Genomic DNA, 14,030 nt, shown 5'->3' with positions numbered 1-14,030 from the left:
TCTCCCTTCCTCCTCCCCTTCCCACTCCAGCCGTCCGTCTGTCCCTCCCTCCCTCCCTCCCTCTTCTCCTCCTCCCCCTGGTCAGTTTTACATATGCTAAGCATGATTGCATTGGAGTAAATTCCATTGAACTCAATAAGCATGCAAATGATCAGACCTGGCTTTCCCCTCCTTCCCCTTTCCTCTCCCTTCCTCCTCCCTTCTTCCTCTCCTCCCCTTTTCCTTCTTCCTCCTCCCTTGCCCTCTCCAGGCCTCCCTCCCCATGGTCAGTTTTACTTGTCCTAAGCATGACTGCACGGGAGTAAATCCCACTGAATTCAATAAACATGCAAATGATCAAACCTACCCTCCACCTCCTGCCTGCTCCCCTCCCCCTTTTCCCTTCCCCACCCCCTGTGGTCAGTTTCACCTATCCTAAGAGTGATTGCAGGGGAGTAAATCCCACCTAACTCAATAAGCATGTAAATGATCAATCCATTCTCAGCAAACTTGCACTGGATCCCATTTCCTATCTCCTGGATTAAAAAGCAGAGAAATTCACTAATGGGCAAAAAAACCCTTGCGGTTTAAGAATATACCTGAAACCAACAGATATTTCTATCAAACTTTAAAAAGCAGGGAAATTGGGCAGCTATAGTGAATACACCAGGGGAGCAGGAGACCTGACTTTCTCTCTGAGATACTGTGCTGCCCTACAAATTTGTATAAATGCAAACACAATTTGGGTTGGTCTTTCACAGTCCAATCCACTACCTGTGTAGCTTGGAAGAATTTGGTAACGTGCCTCTTATATGCTTATTGAGTTAGGCGGGAAATATCTGTTGGCTATAGGTACATTCTTAAACCGCATTTTTTTTGCCTATTAGTGAATAGATCTCCTGAGGCTGAACTGCATGCAGTAACAATACTTTTTTCTCTGGGTAAATACTACTCAAGACCCCCCACCGTCCTTTTTTAAAAATGAAATGTTGGAGGAGATCTTGGTGGGAGGCAAAATATCAAGTGGTTTAATGCTATCATTGTATGAATGGAAATGGACTGCCTTCAAGTTGATTCTGACTTATGGTGATCCTATGAATAGGCTTTTCATGGTAAGCGGTATTCAGAGGAGATTTACCATTGCCTTCCTGTGAGGCTGAGAGGCAGTGACTAGCCCAAGGTCACCAGTAAGCTTCATGGCTATGTGGGATTTGAACCCTGGTCTCCCAAGTCGTAGTCCAAAACCTTAACCAGTACACCACACTGGCTCTTAAGTATTAAAATACCATATTATGATTTAAGTGAAATTTTCTCATGATTAACTTGACCAGTCTCTTGATAATACTTTGCCTTGTGTGACTGAAGCAAATGAGTCCACTAGAAATGTATTAACGTAACTGTATATGCCACTGATGTCTGAGTGAATGTGTATGCTGTAATGTTAAACTTTTATTTTGCCTGAGGGGCATGGAATTGTAACTCTGCAAGAATGCTTACCTTCTCGAAGAGAGTTCTTGAAATGTCATAAAACTATTCACAAGGATCATTTGGAGATGACGTGATTAAACCCCTTTCAAAGCTGCTAAATTTGTAGAGTAGATAGTTTGCCATTTCATGATACTTGTTTGGTTATATATGTTGTCTCAGCCAGCTTTTGTTACATAATTCTTATTTCTGTTACCAAAAAGGTACCTATGAATTCTACAGACGTGTTAAAGAATTTAGTTGTTATCCTATTTAAAGAAGTGTACTGTACAAAATATATATTCCTAAGATAGGGCATTTCATGAGATGTCATGACATAGTGGTCTTGGATGCTCTTTTGAAATTAGGCAGTTTTTTGTTTCTGTTTTCTTGAATATCTATGGTTGAATATAGGTAGCTGTATATTTTCTCTTTCTTTCGCATACATGCATATATATTCACTTTAATATTATGGTGCCTTCTAGGAATATTCTGGAAAAAAGGTTTCTAGTTCAGAAGAACCTCCCACACATGGAGAAGTTAGGACTGGGAAATGGAAGGTGCCAACATACAAAGATTACCTGGACCTTTTTAGAAGTTTACTGAGTTGTGACACAATGAAGGTAAAAACTACTGCTGGATCTTCAGTCAAGAAACTTGTGATTCTGTGTTTTTTTTTCTTATTGAAGAAAACTAGAAATTTTCATCTCCTTTGCACATGCTTTCTTTGGCTATTCCCTGCCTTTCTCAGAGAATCCAACTGTTAGTATCCTGTTCTTACCTCACCTTGGAATGTTCAATCTTCAAATGTGCATGTGTTCATTTGTCATATCCGGTATCTATAGATCCAGCAAAATGTAACTATAGATCCAGCAAAATGAAACAATATGGGATAGTAAAGCTTTCTGCTCAGTATCAGCCTGTATACGGGAGAGTTCTTTCAAATTAATTTACAGGTGGTACTTGATTCCCCACACCTTTAGCATATTTTCAAGTAATAACAGTACATTGTTCTGAAGGGGGTTGGGAGCTGCATAGTGTTTTTCATATGTGGTGTTCCTGTGCAAAAATAAAGGAATTTTGGAAGAGTGTATTCCACAAAATGGGACCCATCACTGGACAGTTATTGATCCTAGAATGGCACTTCTTTCTGAATTTGTTGAGGAGGGGCAGAATGTCTCTTGCAAAGATCTCTTAACTTTTTTATTAGCAGTGGCAACAAGAATGACGATTGCCGGAAGATGGAAGGAACTAGGTGGTGACTTAAAATCAGAATGGTATCAACAAATTTGGTCTATTGCATTAATGAAAAAAGACACACATACACAAATAATTCAAGGAACACAGTGGACAAATTTCAAGCATCTTGTTTCAGCTTTATTGCGTACATGGTACAAAAAATATCGCTGTCAACCACCCTCCACACTCAAATTTCTTTGGAAAGACTGTATAAGATAACCATAAAGGAAACAGAATAATCATTAAACAAGCATAATCAACAAAAAAAGATTTCTTTCGATACTACAATATGACCAGTGCTATTTTTTTTTGGTTCTTTGTCATGTATTTATACTATCATGTTTGTTATACTGCCCTAATAGTTGTATACCAAAAATAAAATGTTTTTGAAAAAAATTACTTGAGGGAGGGCATTCCAAAGGGTGGGTGCTATTACTGAGAAGGCTCACTTCCACATTGTCAACAAGTGACATTCTGCTGGGTTGTGGAACAATCAACAGAGTCTCCTCAGAAGATCTTAAAGATCAGCTTGGCTTGTATTGGAAATCACTTGGTCTGTAATTTCAAAATAACTGGCCGTACTGACTGACTAAAGAATTATTCTTTTTTCTCCAATGAAGGATTCTCTATTGGCAGATGAAACTTTTCTAACTGCAAATTCACCACTGCAGTCTCTAAATCATTTATTGTATGATGAACTCATGAAGTCTATACTAAAAGTAATCGAAAAGTTGGATCTTACAGTTCAGAAACAGAACATTAATGAAGAGAAGGTAAGACTTGGTGTTTGAAAAGCTGTGTGCATATATGTATCTTCTGCATTTTTCAAAACAATGAGCAGTATCCAATGCACTTGTTCTGTTGGCACAAGGATTTATACTTGCGCAGCGAAACTTCCCCCTCTGTCCTTCCCCATGCCCTCCTGGGTTGGGGGATCCCCCAGAACAGATCTAGGGATTTTGTGTGGGGAGTGAGGGTTCTGTTACATATGCGTAAATCCTTGTGGTAATGGAAAAAGTTACTTAGTGCTACAAGCCAATGGGCTCAGGATTCACTTTCCACAAATTAAAAACCTATTCCTGTCATTCATACTTGCATTTTGTGCCTGAACATAGCTAATAAATGCCATAGTTCAGTGACCCTGGTAGCCAGCTTGGTGCCCTCCAGATGTTTGACTCCTTCATCCCTGACCATTTGCCATCTTGTCTAGGGATAATGGGAATTACACTCCAGCAACATCTGAAGGGTACCACAATGGCTACCCCAGCATGAATGAGCTTTGTGCTTGTAGTTTACCACTTTTACTGGTGCAGCCTGTAGGTGGAGATCAGGAACATCTGCTTCTGTTTTCATCTAATTGCACTTTGTCAATTTTGTCTGAACTGGGACATGCTGCAGTTGGTTTAACTATGGTTTGTCCAAACAAACCAGGATCAGAAGCTATGTCAGAAAAGGAAAAGTATGGTGAAGCACATGAGTTTGAGGTTTGCTCACATAGCACTAAACTATGGTGTAGTGTTGCATCTGAACACAACCATAGTTTTCATTAAAGATTATAGCCCACCTTTAAAAGGACATTAGGATAGGGAAGGGTGTAAAACTGAGTGCAATAGTAGCTGTATATTAAGAGTACCTATTAATGAAGAACTAATAATCTAAATTATATTGTGCAAACAAAAGGTGGTGTCAGGAAGTATACATGACCAGACATTGAATTGACTTAATGGCTGGGAGTTATGAGATGAGCAGATATTTGTTGTTGTTATGTGCCTTCAAGTCGATTACGACTTATGGCAACCCTATGAATCAGCGACCTTCAATAGCATCTGTCATGAACCACTCTGTTTAGATCTTGTAAGTTCAGGTCTGTGGCTTCCTTTATGGAATCAATCCATCTCTTGTTTGGCCTTCCTCTTTTTCTACTCCCTTCTGTTTTTTCCAGCATTATTGTCTTTTCACGTAAATCATGTCTTCTCATTATGTGTCCAAAATATAACAGTTTTATCATTTTAGCTTCCAGTGATAGTTCTGGGTTAATTTGTTCTAACACCCAATTATTTGTGTTTTTCGCAGTCCATGATATGTGCAAAGCTCTTCTCCAACACCACATTTCAAATGAACTGATTTTTCTCTTATCCACTTTTTTCACTGTCCAACTTTCACATCCATACATAGAGATCGGAAATACCATTGACACGAATAGCATGTAGTTTGATTTTTATTTCCCATTTCCCAAAAGTGTTTAAGAATGTTATACAATAGGGCCCCGCTTTTCAGCGTTCCGCTAATACGGTGGCACCAGTGGGGCGATCAGCTGTACCGTGGGGAGCTCCAGCCAATCCTAAAAATGAACTCATACTTCATGAATTTTAGAAGATGCTAAGTATTTGTAAAACAATCACCAATTTTCTCAGTACACCTTCATCAAATTGCTTGTATGTACAGATGCTATAATCAAAAAGGTGTTCTTGCTCAGTTTTGTAAATGATTTTTAAAAAATCATGGGTTAATTAAAGAAAAATAGAAATGAGTAGGAGTGATGCATGCAAAGGGTATCCAGTATGACCTGGTCACTAAGACTGAGTATTGAGAATCAAAAATCTCTGTAAGTTTATGCAGTTCAAATTACATTATCCCACAAGCACCAAGTGGGAACCTGCGAATTACACAGTGTGAAACAGAAAACGCTACTTCAGATTATCTCTGCGTGCCAATGAAAAGCTGTAAGTGCTTTTTAAATTCATTTCTCAGGATGGAAGTGAAGCTGACATTGATCTCACAATTCCAACTTCTGATCCAGCTGCAAACCTTCAGCCAACCAAGCCTAAAGATTTTACAGCTTTCATTAATCTAGTGGAATTTTGCAGGTATGTTTTGTTCTATGTCTGGAGATGGCATGACTCATTCAGCATTGGCTGACAGTATTTGTGAGTGGGTGGATTAGTCACAATGGTCTCATGGCTTGGAACAGGACACCCAGGGCCTCTAACTTTATTGAAAACTACTTCAACTGATCATTCATCTGTTTGATTAATTCACATGTTCACCAATTTCAGTAATATTTCTTTTTGATGTTCTCTTTATCTCTTCTGCAGAGAGATCCTCCTAGAGAAGCATGCTGAATATTTTGTGCCATGGGTGTATTCATTTGCTTATGAGCTGGTTATACAGTCAACACGGTTACCTTTTATTAGTGGATTTTACAAACTGCTGGCCATTGCCATGAAAATTGCTAAAAAAACAAAATACTTTGAGGTAAGAGAACTCTTGTAAGGAGAATTTTCTGTAATTTGTTCAAGGTAGTATTATTATTATTGTGCTGGTCTGCCTTACATATGTGCTGAAGATAATTATTTTTTTAACATTTAAGAATATATATATATAAGACAGTTTTGAAAGCAACAAACAGCGGTTGGATCCCTATAAGGATTCCGTTAATTACCTAAAAATATATGTGAACGTAATTGTGAGTAACCAAACAGAGGTTTTTATTGTATTAACAAAACGTTTCAGCTTCCGCCTTCATCAGCTGCTAACATACAAATGCTGTTACCATGAAGCCCCTCTGAGCATTCCATCTTCAAAGCTCTGTAATTGCCGTAGATGCGGGCAAATAAGCTAAAGTTGAATCGGGCAAGATGGAGATGCTGTAGGTAGGGGGGTTCCTTAGCTCTGGAAAGTGGTTTGTCACTGAAGTTGAATTGGGTGGCACTCCTCCTGAAAGACCAAGCATGTAGGTTGAGAGTGCTCTTGGATTTGATGCTGACTAGGTAACCTCAGGTGGCATCAGTGACCAGGAGAGCTTTTTATGAGTTTCAGCTGATACGCCAACTACACGTCTATTGAGAGAGGAGTGATATTGCTACAGAGATCTATGCTGTGGTCATGCCTAGATTAGACTAGTGTAACGTGCTTTATGTGGGGTTGCCCTTAAAGACTGTTCAGAAACTTCAGCTGGTCCAGAATGTTGCTGCCAGAATCCTATTGAGGGAGAGATGGGTAGCATCTGTAACACCTTTATTATATCAGCTAAACTGGTTATCTGTATATTTCTGGGCCCTATTTAAAATGCTGGTTTTTTCATTAAACCCCTAAACAGTTTGGGCCCAAGCTATTTATTTGACTGCTTGCCCCCATACTATCCCTGTTCACACTAAGATCTTCTTCGGAAACTCTCCTGGTGTGCCCACCTTTATGACTATGGAATTCCCTCCATTGGACATATATCACATTTCTATGTTGCAGGATTTTCAGAACGCATTGAAAACCTATTTTTTTCCATTTGTCTTCTAGGTGTGATGTTTGTTAGTTGGGTGATGCTCTGATTGAATTACATTCTTTCTGGCTCTGTTAAAAATGTTTTATGTGGAGTGTTGCTGAGTTGTAGTTTTAAATTATAAAATTTTGTGATACTCTTTTTATGTTTTTTGTTTTTGATTTGGATTGTAAACTGCTTAGGAGAGGCATTTGTCTAGAAAAGCAGCCTAAAGTAGTTTAAATAAGTATGAGTATATAAAACAAAAGATTTGGGACAAATTAAGAAAGATTTTTGGGTGTTCTGTAAGGATTGCAGTCATTAAGGAAAATGGTGCAGGAAAATTGTTAATGGGCTAATAGGCTCATTTGTTTGGGTTGATAGTATGGCAAGCTCTTCTTATTCTTCTCCAATAGTTTTGTTTGGCTGCTGCTTTCAGATCTCATGGAATTCAGGGGTAACACAAATGTAGTGCTACCATTCCCTTAAAGTTATGATTAAGGGACCAGATCATTGTATTGTGTTCTTTCTTCATTCAGCCCTTTTTCTCTTGGGGGAATTCTTGTTACACTGGCCTTACTTGAAGTTCTTCATCATGCCTGTCCCCATCATTGACTATGGTTAATGCTAATCAGGGTTCACTCCTAACCAGTATTTGAAATAGGTCCCATATTCTGGGTTAGATGTAAACTATGGTTAACACTGGTACGTAATAAGTAGCCATGGCTAAGGACAGGTGAGGTTATGTGTAATTTCCATGGTTCATGCATAGTTTTTGAACTGCTTATACAAACTTGGATATATCAGATGACAAATGCCAGTTGGATATTACAGAATTTTAGCTTCAGTTTTATTTATTTAAAATATTTATATCCTATTTCTCAGTCTTAATTCCTGAGGTGGCTTATAACAATATTTAAAAATTCATATAAGAAATAAAATCAGTAAAACTAAATGGCGCTAAAAACAATAAAAACAGCAAAGATGGAAGAAAATATATACTGGAAGAACTTCACTAATTGTCAATCTATGGAGATGATTTATGTTATACTGCCTTTATTCATTAATACTGTAGGACAAACTAGTAGATCTTTAAGAATGTACATCAGTGAGCATAAGAGTAAAATTTGTGCCAGCACCATGGAAGCTCCATTACGCACAGACTTTGTAGATAGTAAACCAATACTCCAGAAGTACTAAAATATTTTGCTATAGAACAGATTCATTTGTCTTGTTATAAAGGGCAAGATCCACATTTAGTACTCTGTAAGCATGAAGCCTTTTGGATTTTCACTTTAACTGTAAATCCAAATGGACTCAATGACACGTTTGACTTAGGTTTACATGTGTAACATCTGTATGTAATTTGCAATTCATTATGATTAACACCTATAAAAATATTCTTAAATCTTTGCATATTTTGGTCTTTTGGAATGTTAAGTGTATTCTGTTGGTATTCCATGGGAGGAGTGCAAGTGAGACATTTGTGCAAAAATTTTTAATTTGTGGTAAGTGCAATCATGTTAGAAAATTAATAGCATATCGTACATACAGTTAAGAAATTACCATCTTAAAAAAAGCAGCTGCATATATATAGAAGTATTCTTATTTATCAGAGAAGCACATGAAGGATTTATTTCTTCAAGAGAGAATTGTTGTTATTCCTCCCAAGGGCAGTTGGGAAAATTAATGTAAAAGATTGAAAAAGATGAGAGGAATTTGAAATGGATTCTTCTACTGGTGTGCTATACCTTGATTAGAACTGATATACTTTTTGGTATTTAATAGTTAACACACTTACGGAGTTTTTGGTGTGTGTGTGTGTGTATATGTTCATGTGTGTATATATATATTCCACATCCCTCTGTTTTTACAGAATACATTCTATGACATCCATCACAAGTTATTAAATCCTACTACTACTACTTCTATATATATATGATATATATATGATATCATATATAGATAGATAGATAGATAGTTCAATACAGAACATTTTCTTACATTTTGGGTCTTGTTATTGTTTATTTTTGGTGTATTAGGGACCCTTAGTTTTTGTGTTGTTGTTCTTCATTGTTACCCACCTTACTTTTGAAGGTGGGAGTACTATGAACATTAAGAACCCAGAAAGACTGATGAAGGTCAGGTAGATGGTTCTTCTGGTTTCAAGGTTCCAAGTTGTTTAGGACTTTGTAGATGAACAGTAGCTCTTCAAATTTGCATGGAAACAAATAGGAAGCCAATAGAGTTCTCCTAAGAAGTGGCTTCTAGCATCAGTCAGCTGTGTTATGAACCAATTGCAATTTCCATGTAGTTTTCAAAGACAGCTCCATATAAAGAACATAATCGATGGTTCTTGCACACATGCGTTGGTGGGTGCATATTATCACCTTAGTGTATGTCATCCAGTTGGTTCTTTTTTTTAAAAAAAAAATAGAGCACTAAGACAAGACTTTCACAGTTTGTACAGTTCTGTATATTCTTTTGTTTCACAGGGTGTTGGTCCAAGGAGTAAAAAAAAATGTCCTGAAGATCCGGAGAAGAGTTCCTGTTTTGCATTATTTGCAAAATTTGGAAAAGAGGTGATAAGTTCTCTGCAGTCTTTCTTTGAAATATGTGCTGAGTCTTTTGAATTATGCAAAATAGGTAAAATTGTAACTCTTTGGTTTTCCCACTCAGTGTTTAAACATGAACAATGAACTCTGTACAGTTCTGTCTCATTGCTTAAAATTAGTGCTGTCTTCTAGTTTTGAAAAGTTTTTTCCCCCCTGTGGAAAAGTCTTCCTGTTTTTCTGACTCATTTGCAGGGCACTTTAGAATTTCTTAGAATTCTGTTATAATTTTGATGGGTGCAATGTTGGATTTATCTTAATGTTATTAGGTGGCTGAGGACAGTGTGTGCGTGTTTCTCCCCCCTGCCTCAAATTAAATATGTCTCCAGTGTTCTACAAACTCCCAGGTTGCCCATGCTTCCTCATCTGAAAAAAATCTTGTGGGAGGAGTTACATTGTGACACCTTTCCCTGTTAATTGAGATTTCCATACTGATTGCTTTAAATCTAAAAAGACTTAACTTAAAAACAATGGATTTTACTTTAAAAACATTGCTATTGTTGTTTATTTATATATCACTTTTTGCCCAAAAGGCCCCCAAAGTGGTGAGCCGCATATTCTAAAACTAAATACCATTCTGGAAGGCAAATGTTAAAAAGCAGGTAATCTTCCTCTCCTCTCTCCAGCAGGGGGACAGGGCCTCATGTCACTCCCAAAGGGGCAATCCCTTTTGGTGTCACCCCCTTCAGCAGTGACCCTGCTGCCAGGAAACAGCTGTCAGGAGTACAGTAGGCCACCTCTTTGGCTTCCCGTGCTTATGGGAAAGCCCAGCCAAGGACGTCATGCAGTCTTCATGAAGTGCAGACACCTGGGAAGACATCAGAATGCAGATTACTTGAGAGGTGGTTTGCAGTATGATAGAAACGATACTTGCAAAAATTCTTCAGCCACCTTGAAAGAGTAACATAAGCATAACAAAAAACCTGTCCCGTTTGATAATTTTCAAATGTCATTTCTTTTCTCATTAGTCGCTGGAGAAGAATTTGGACAATAATTAGTCAAGCTCTTCTTATTTAGAAATCAGACTAGTTGCTATGAATGGAACTTCTATAAAAATGTGTTTTAATCTAAAAGGTTTAATCTATTTCAGCTTCAGGTAATTCCTAAACTATTTCTTATTTCTCATTTTAGGTAACAGCAAAAATGAAACAGTACAAAGATGAACTATTAGCATCCTGTCTTATTTTTGTGCTTTCCTTGCCATATGACATAATCATGCTGGATATTAAAGCATACATTCCTGCTTTGCAGGTGGGTCAATGTGGTGAATGAGCAATACAGTCATTTTTCCTTGTGTGCTTTTTTTTTTGTGCAAACCTTTTTGCTATAGTTGACGCATGTTTGTTTTAGTGGAACTTACAGCACAATCCAATGCAAGTGTGTATAGAATTGCAACCTAAATGTCTGCATTATCACTGATGGGTGAATTAGTGGGAAAACGCAAAGTTTGAATGTCAAATTTGTATGGCAACCATGTGTGCTATTTGTAGTTTTATTGTGAATATTAAGTTTTGTATATGCTGACCACCATACTTAACCTGCAACTAATTCCACTAAAACAATAATTTAATAGATATTTTGCAATACTGGCTGATAGGATGCTTGTATCCAAAGACAAATATAGCATGTAAGGAGGACGTGTTTGGGAGATGTAAATATCCAACATGTTTCCTTATGCTTGCTGTGCAGAATGCCTTTAAACTGGGCCTTAGCTATACCCCGATGGCCGATGTGGCACTGGATGCACTGGAGGACTGGTCAACCCATATTCCCAGATACGTAATACAGCCTTACCACAAGGACATCTTGCCTTGTCTTGATGGTTTTTTGAAAACGTCTACATCAACAGGTACACGTTAAAAATGAATGCAAGAAAATGGCAATAATATTTTTAATGCCATTCAGGTGTTACAGTTACATACTGGACCTGGAGTTACTATATTGCAGAATAGTTGCATTTGGGATATTTGTATTATTTTTTATACTGTAATGCCTTTTTTCCTCTTGCAGCTGAGAGATTTTAGTTTATGCTATAAATAGAAAACAAATTAATAACTAATATGTATTAACAATGTAATATGGGAAGCTGCCTTATATCAGGTCAAACTGTTTCTTCATCTAGCCCAGTATTGCTTGTTCTGACACACAGTGGTCCTTCTGGGTCTCAGGCAGAGGTCTTTCCCATCACAGGCTACCTATTCCGTTTTTAATTCAAGATGACGTGGATTGAATTTGGGACCTGTTGCATATCAAGCATCTGTTCTACTTTTGACCTACTGCAGAATTGTCCCTAAAATTGTTATAGTGTGTTGCTATTTGTCAAGTTTCACTCTGAAGCTGAAGTACTTAAGTAGTATAGGAAACCAACTGGGATCCAGTATATAGTCTGATCTCTTGAGTTTTTGTCATCCATCAATTCATCCGCTAAGACTAGCATTTCTATCCGCATCTGATTTGAATTGCTTTTTATTATGTTCTTAAACTTTCTTTTTTAAAATGTTTTTAATCTTAGAAGATGTTTTGATAGCTTTTTTTAAGTAATGTTTTTGAAGATGTTTTGGTTTAATGTGTTTTAAAGTTTGTTTTTATGATGTTTTAATGTTTTTGTTTTCCTGCTGGGAGGAAAGGCGGGATATAAATCAAATAATAATAATAATTCAAAAATAGGTCCTTAAAAAGCATCAAAGGACTTCTTGAGAATAATCTTGTTGCTTTCAAGAAATGTTTGAAAACATTTCTACTGACATAAGTACAATAAATGGACATTAATATACTGCTTCTTGAAAATTAGATCAATCTCAGAGTAATTGGGAAGTGAAGAAGCTTTCTCGGGCAGTCCAGAAGGGATTGAAGAAAGTAGTCATACAGCATCTGAAGAAAGCAAAGAGTCTTGCATTGGTAACATTTCCTCTTACCCCTTTAAAATAATTACATTTTCAATTGGTCAAAGTATATGATTAAATGGTACTAATGATCAAAGTATACATTTTCTTATGTAGGCATAAAATAGGTGTTTGTTATAAAGATTCACTTTTATGTATCACATAAGTAAGCCTTCAGTAGTACTTGCATGTTGGGTGACATAACTACCTGTCTACAACAGAACACTCAGAGGAATGGATACACATCTTAGAATTTGTTCTGATTGCACTCATGTTGGACTTAGCCATGGTCACTTAAAAGAAACACACACAGAGCTTCTTTATATACTATTTGTTCACAGAGTGGGATAATCACAGTGTGATGTTTGCTGGTGAATTCAAAATATAGTACAGTAGGGCCCCACTTATATGGCGGGTTACGTTCCAGGCCCCTGCTGAAAAGCGAAACCTGCTGTAAAGTGGGACGTAGCGTGCGATCAGCTGTACAGTACAGCTGATCGTGCGCTACAGCTGATCGCTGAAGCACAGGATCAGCTGTAGCATGGGGAGGTCCAGCCGCCGCTCTCCAGCTGACAGCACTTGGCCCCTGAAGCTCCCTACGCTACAGCTGATTGCCCTACTGGCGCCGTATTAGCAGAACACCGAAAAGCGGGGCCCTACTGTATTTTAATCACAGCTATTGTGGAAGGAAAACATTCCAGTCAAATTATCGTGCTCCAAAGGACAGTGTATTGAAAGATTACATTTACCAATGATCATTGGGAGAGAGGTCACCAAGAACTCCGTTGTTCATGCTCTGGTAACTTCAAGATTGGATTACTGTAATGCGCTCTACATAGGGCTGCCCTTGAAGACAGTTCGGAAGCTTCAGCTGGTGCAGAACGCGGCTGCCAGACTATTGACGAGGACCAGTCGGTCTTCGCATATAACACCTATTAAATTAAATTAAAAGCGTAATTAAATAAATAAAAATAAAATAAAATATTCTGGCGCGTCTGCACTGGCTCCCTATTTGCTTCCGGGCGAGATTCAAGGTGCTGGTTTTGACCTATAAAACCTTACACGGCGTGGGACCTCAATACCTTGTGGAACGCCTCTCTCGCTATGAACCTACCCGTTCACTTCGTTCAGAATCTAAGGCCCTCCTCCGGGTACCAGCTCATCGGGAAGCCCGGAGGGTGGTTACTAGATCTAGGGCCTTTTCTGTGGTGGCCCCTGAGTTGTGGAACAGCCTCCCCGAAGAGGTACGCCTGGCGCCTACACTTCTATCTTTCCGGCGCCAGGTAAAGACCTTTTTATGCTCCCAGGCATTTTAATCTTTTAATTTTCTTAATCTTTCTACTTTTAACATGTATCCTTCTTAATTTGTGTTGTATTTTGTTTTTGTTGAGCTTTCTGTTGTTTGTTTGTACATGTTTTTGTGATTTTTTTACTATGATATATTGTATTTTATCTTGTTTGTTCACCGCCCTGAGAGCTATTCTGCTAAGGGCGGTATATAAATTGAAATAATAATAATAATAATAATAATAATAATAATAATAATAATAATAATAATAATAATAACCAGCTCTTTCGAAAATAAGCCAAACTGAGGCT

At 37.8% G+C, this 14,030-nt stretch overlaps 1 protein-coding gene across 2 annotated transcripts in view; it reads left to right on the top strand.

The window, feature by feature from the left end:
- The window catches only part of PRKDC (protein kinase, DNA-activated, catalytic subunit), a 213,971-nt gene that overhangs the window by 18,704 nt on the left and 181,237 nt on the right, over positions 1–14,030 (top strand). For both annotated transcript variants that reach the window (XM_061598396.1, XM_061598388.1), the window contains exons 15-22: positions 1,929–2,066; positions 3,303–3,455; positions 5,434–5,549; positions 5,778–5,937; positions 9,433–9,519; positions 10,681–10,800; positions 11,239–11,398; positions 12,341–12,447. In XM_061598396.1, coding sequence (XP_061454380.1) covers positions 1,929–2,066; positions 3,303–3,455; positions 5,434–5,549; positions 5,778–5,937; positions 9,433–9,519; positions 10,681–10,800; positions 11,239–11,398; positions 12,341–12,447 — 1,041 coding nt within the window. The remainder of the gene's footprint in view (positions 1–1,928; positions 2,067–3,302; positions 3,456–5,433; positions 5,550–5,777; positions 5,938–9,432; positions 9,520–10,680; positions 10,801–11,238; positions 11,399–12,340; positions 12,448–14,030) is intronic.

This window comes from Rhineura floridana, chromosome 1 (genome assembly GCF_030035675.1).
Source record: "Rhineura floridana isolate rRhiFlo1 chromosome 1, rRhiFlo1.hap2, whole genome shotgun sequence".
Lineage (NCBI taxonomy): Eukaryota > Metazoa > Chordata > Lepidosauria > Squamata > Rhineuridae > Rhineura > Rhineura floridana.
The sequence above is the reverse complement of the archived record's forward strand: the minus strand, read 5'-3'. Positions and strand labels throughout refer to the sequence as shown.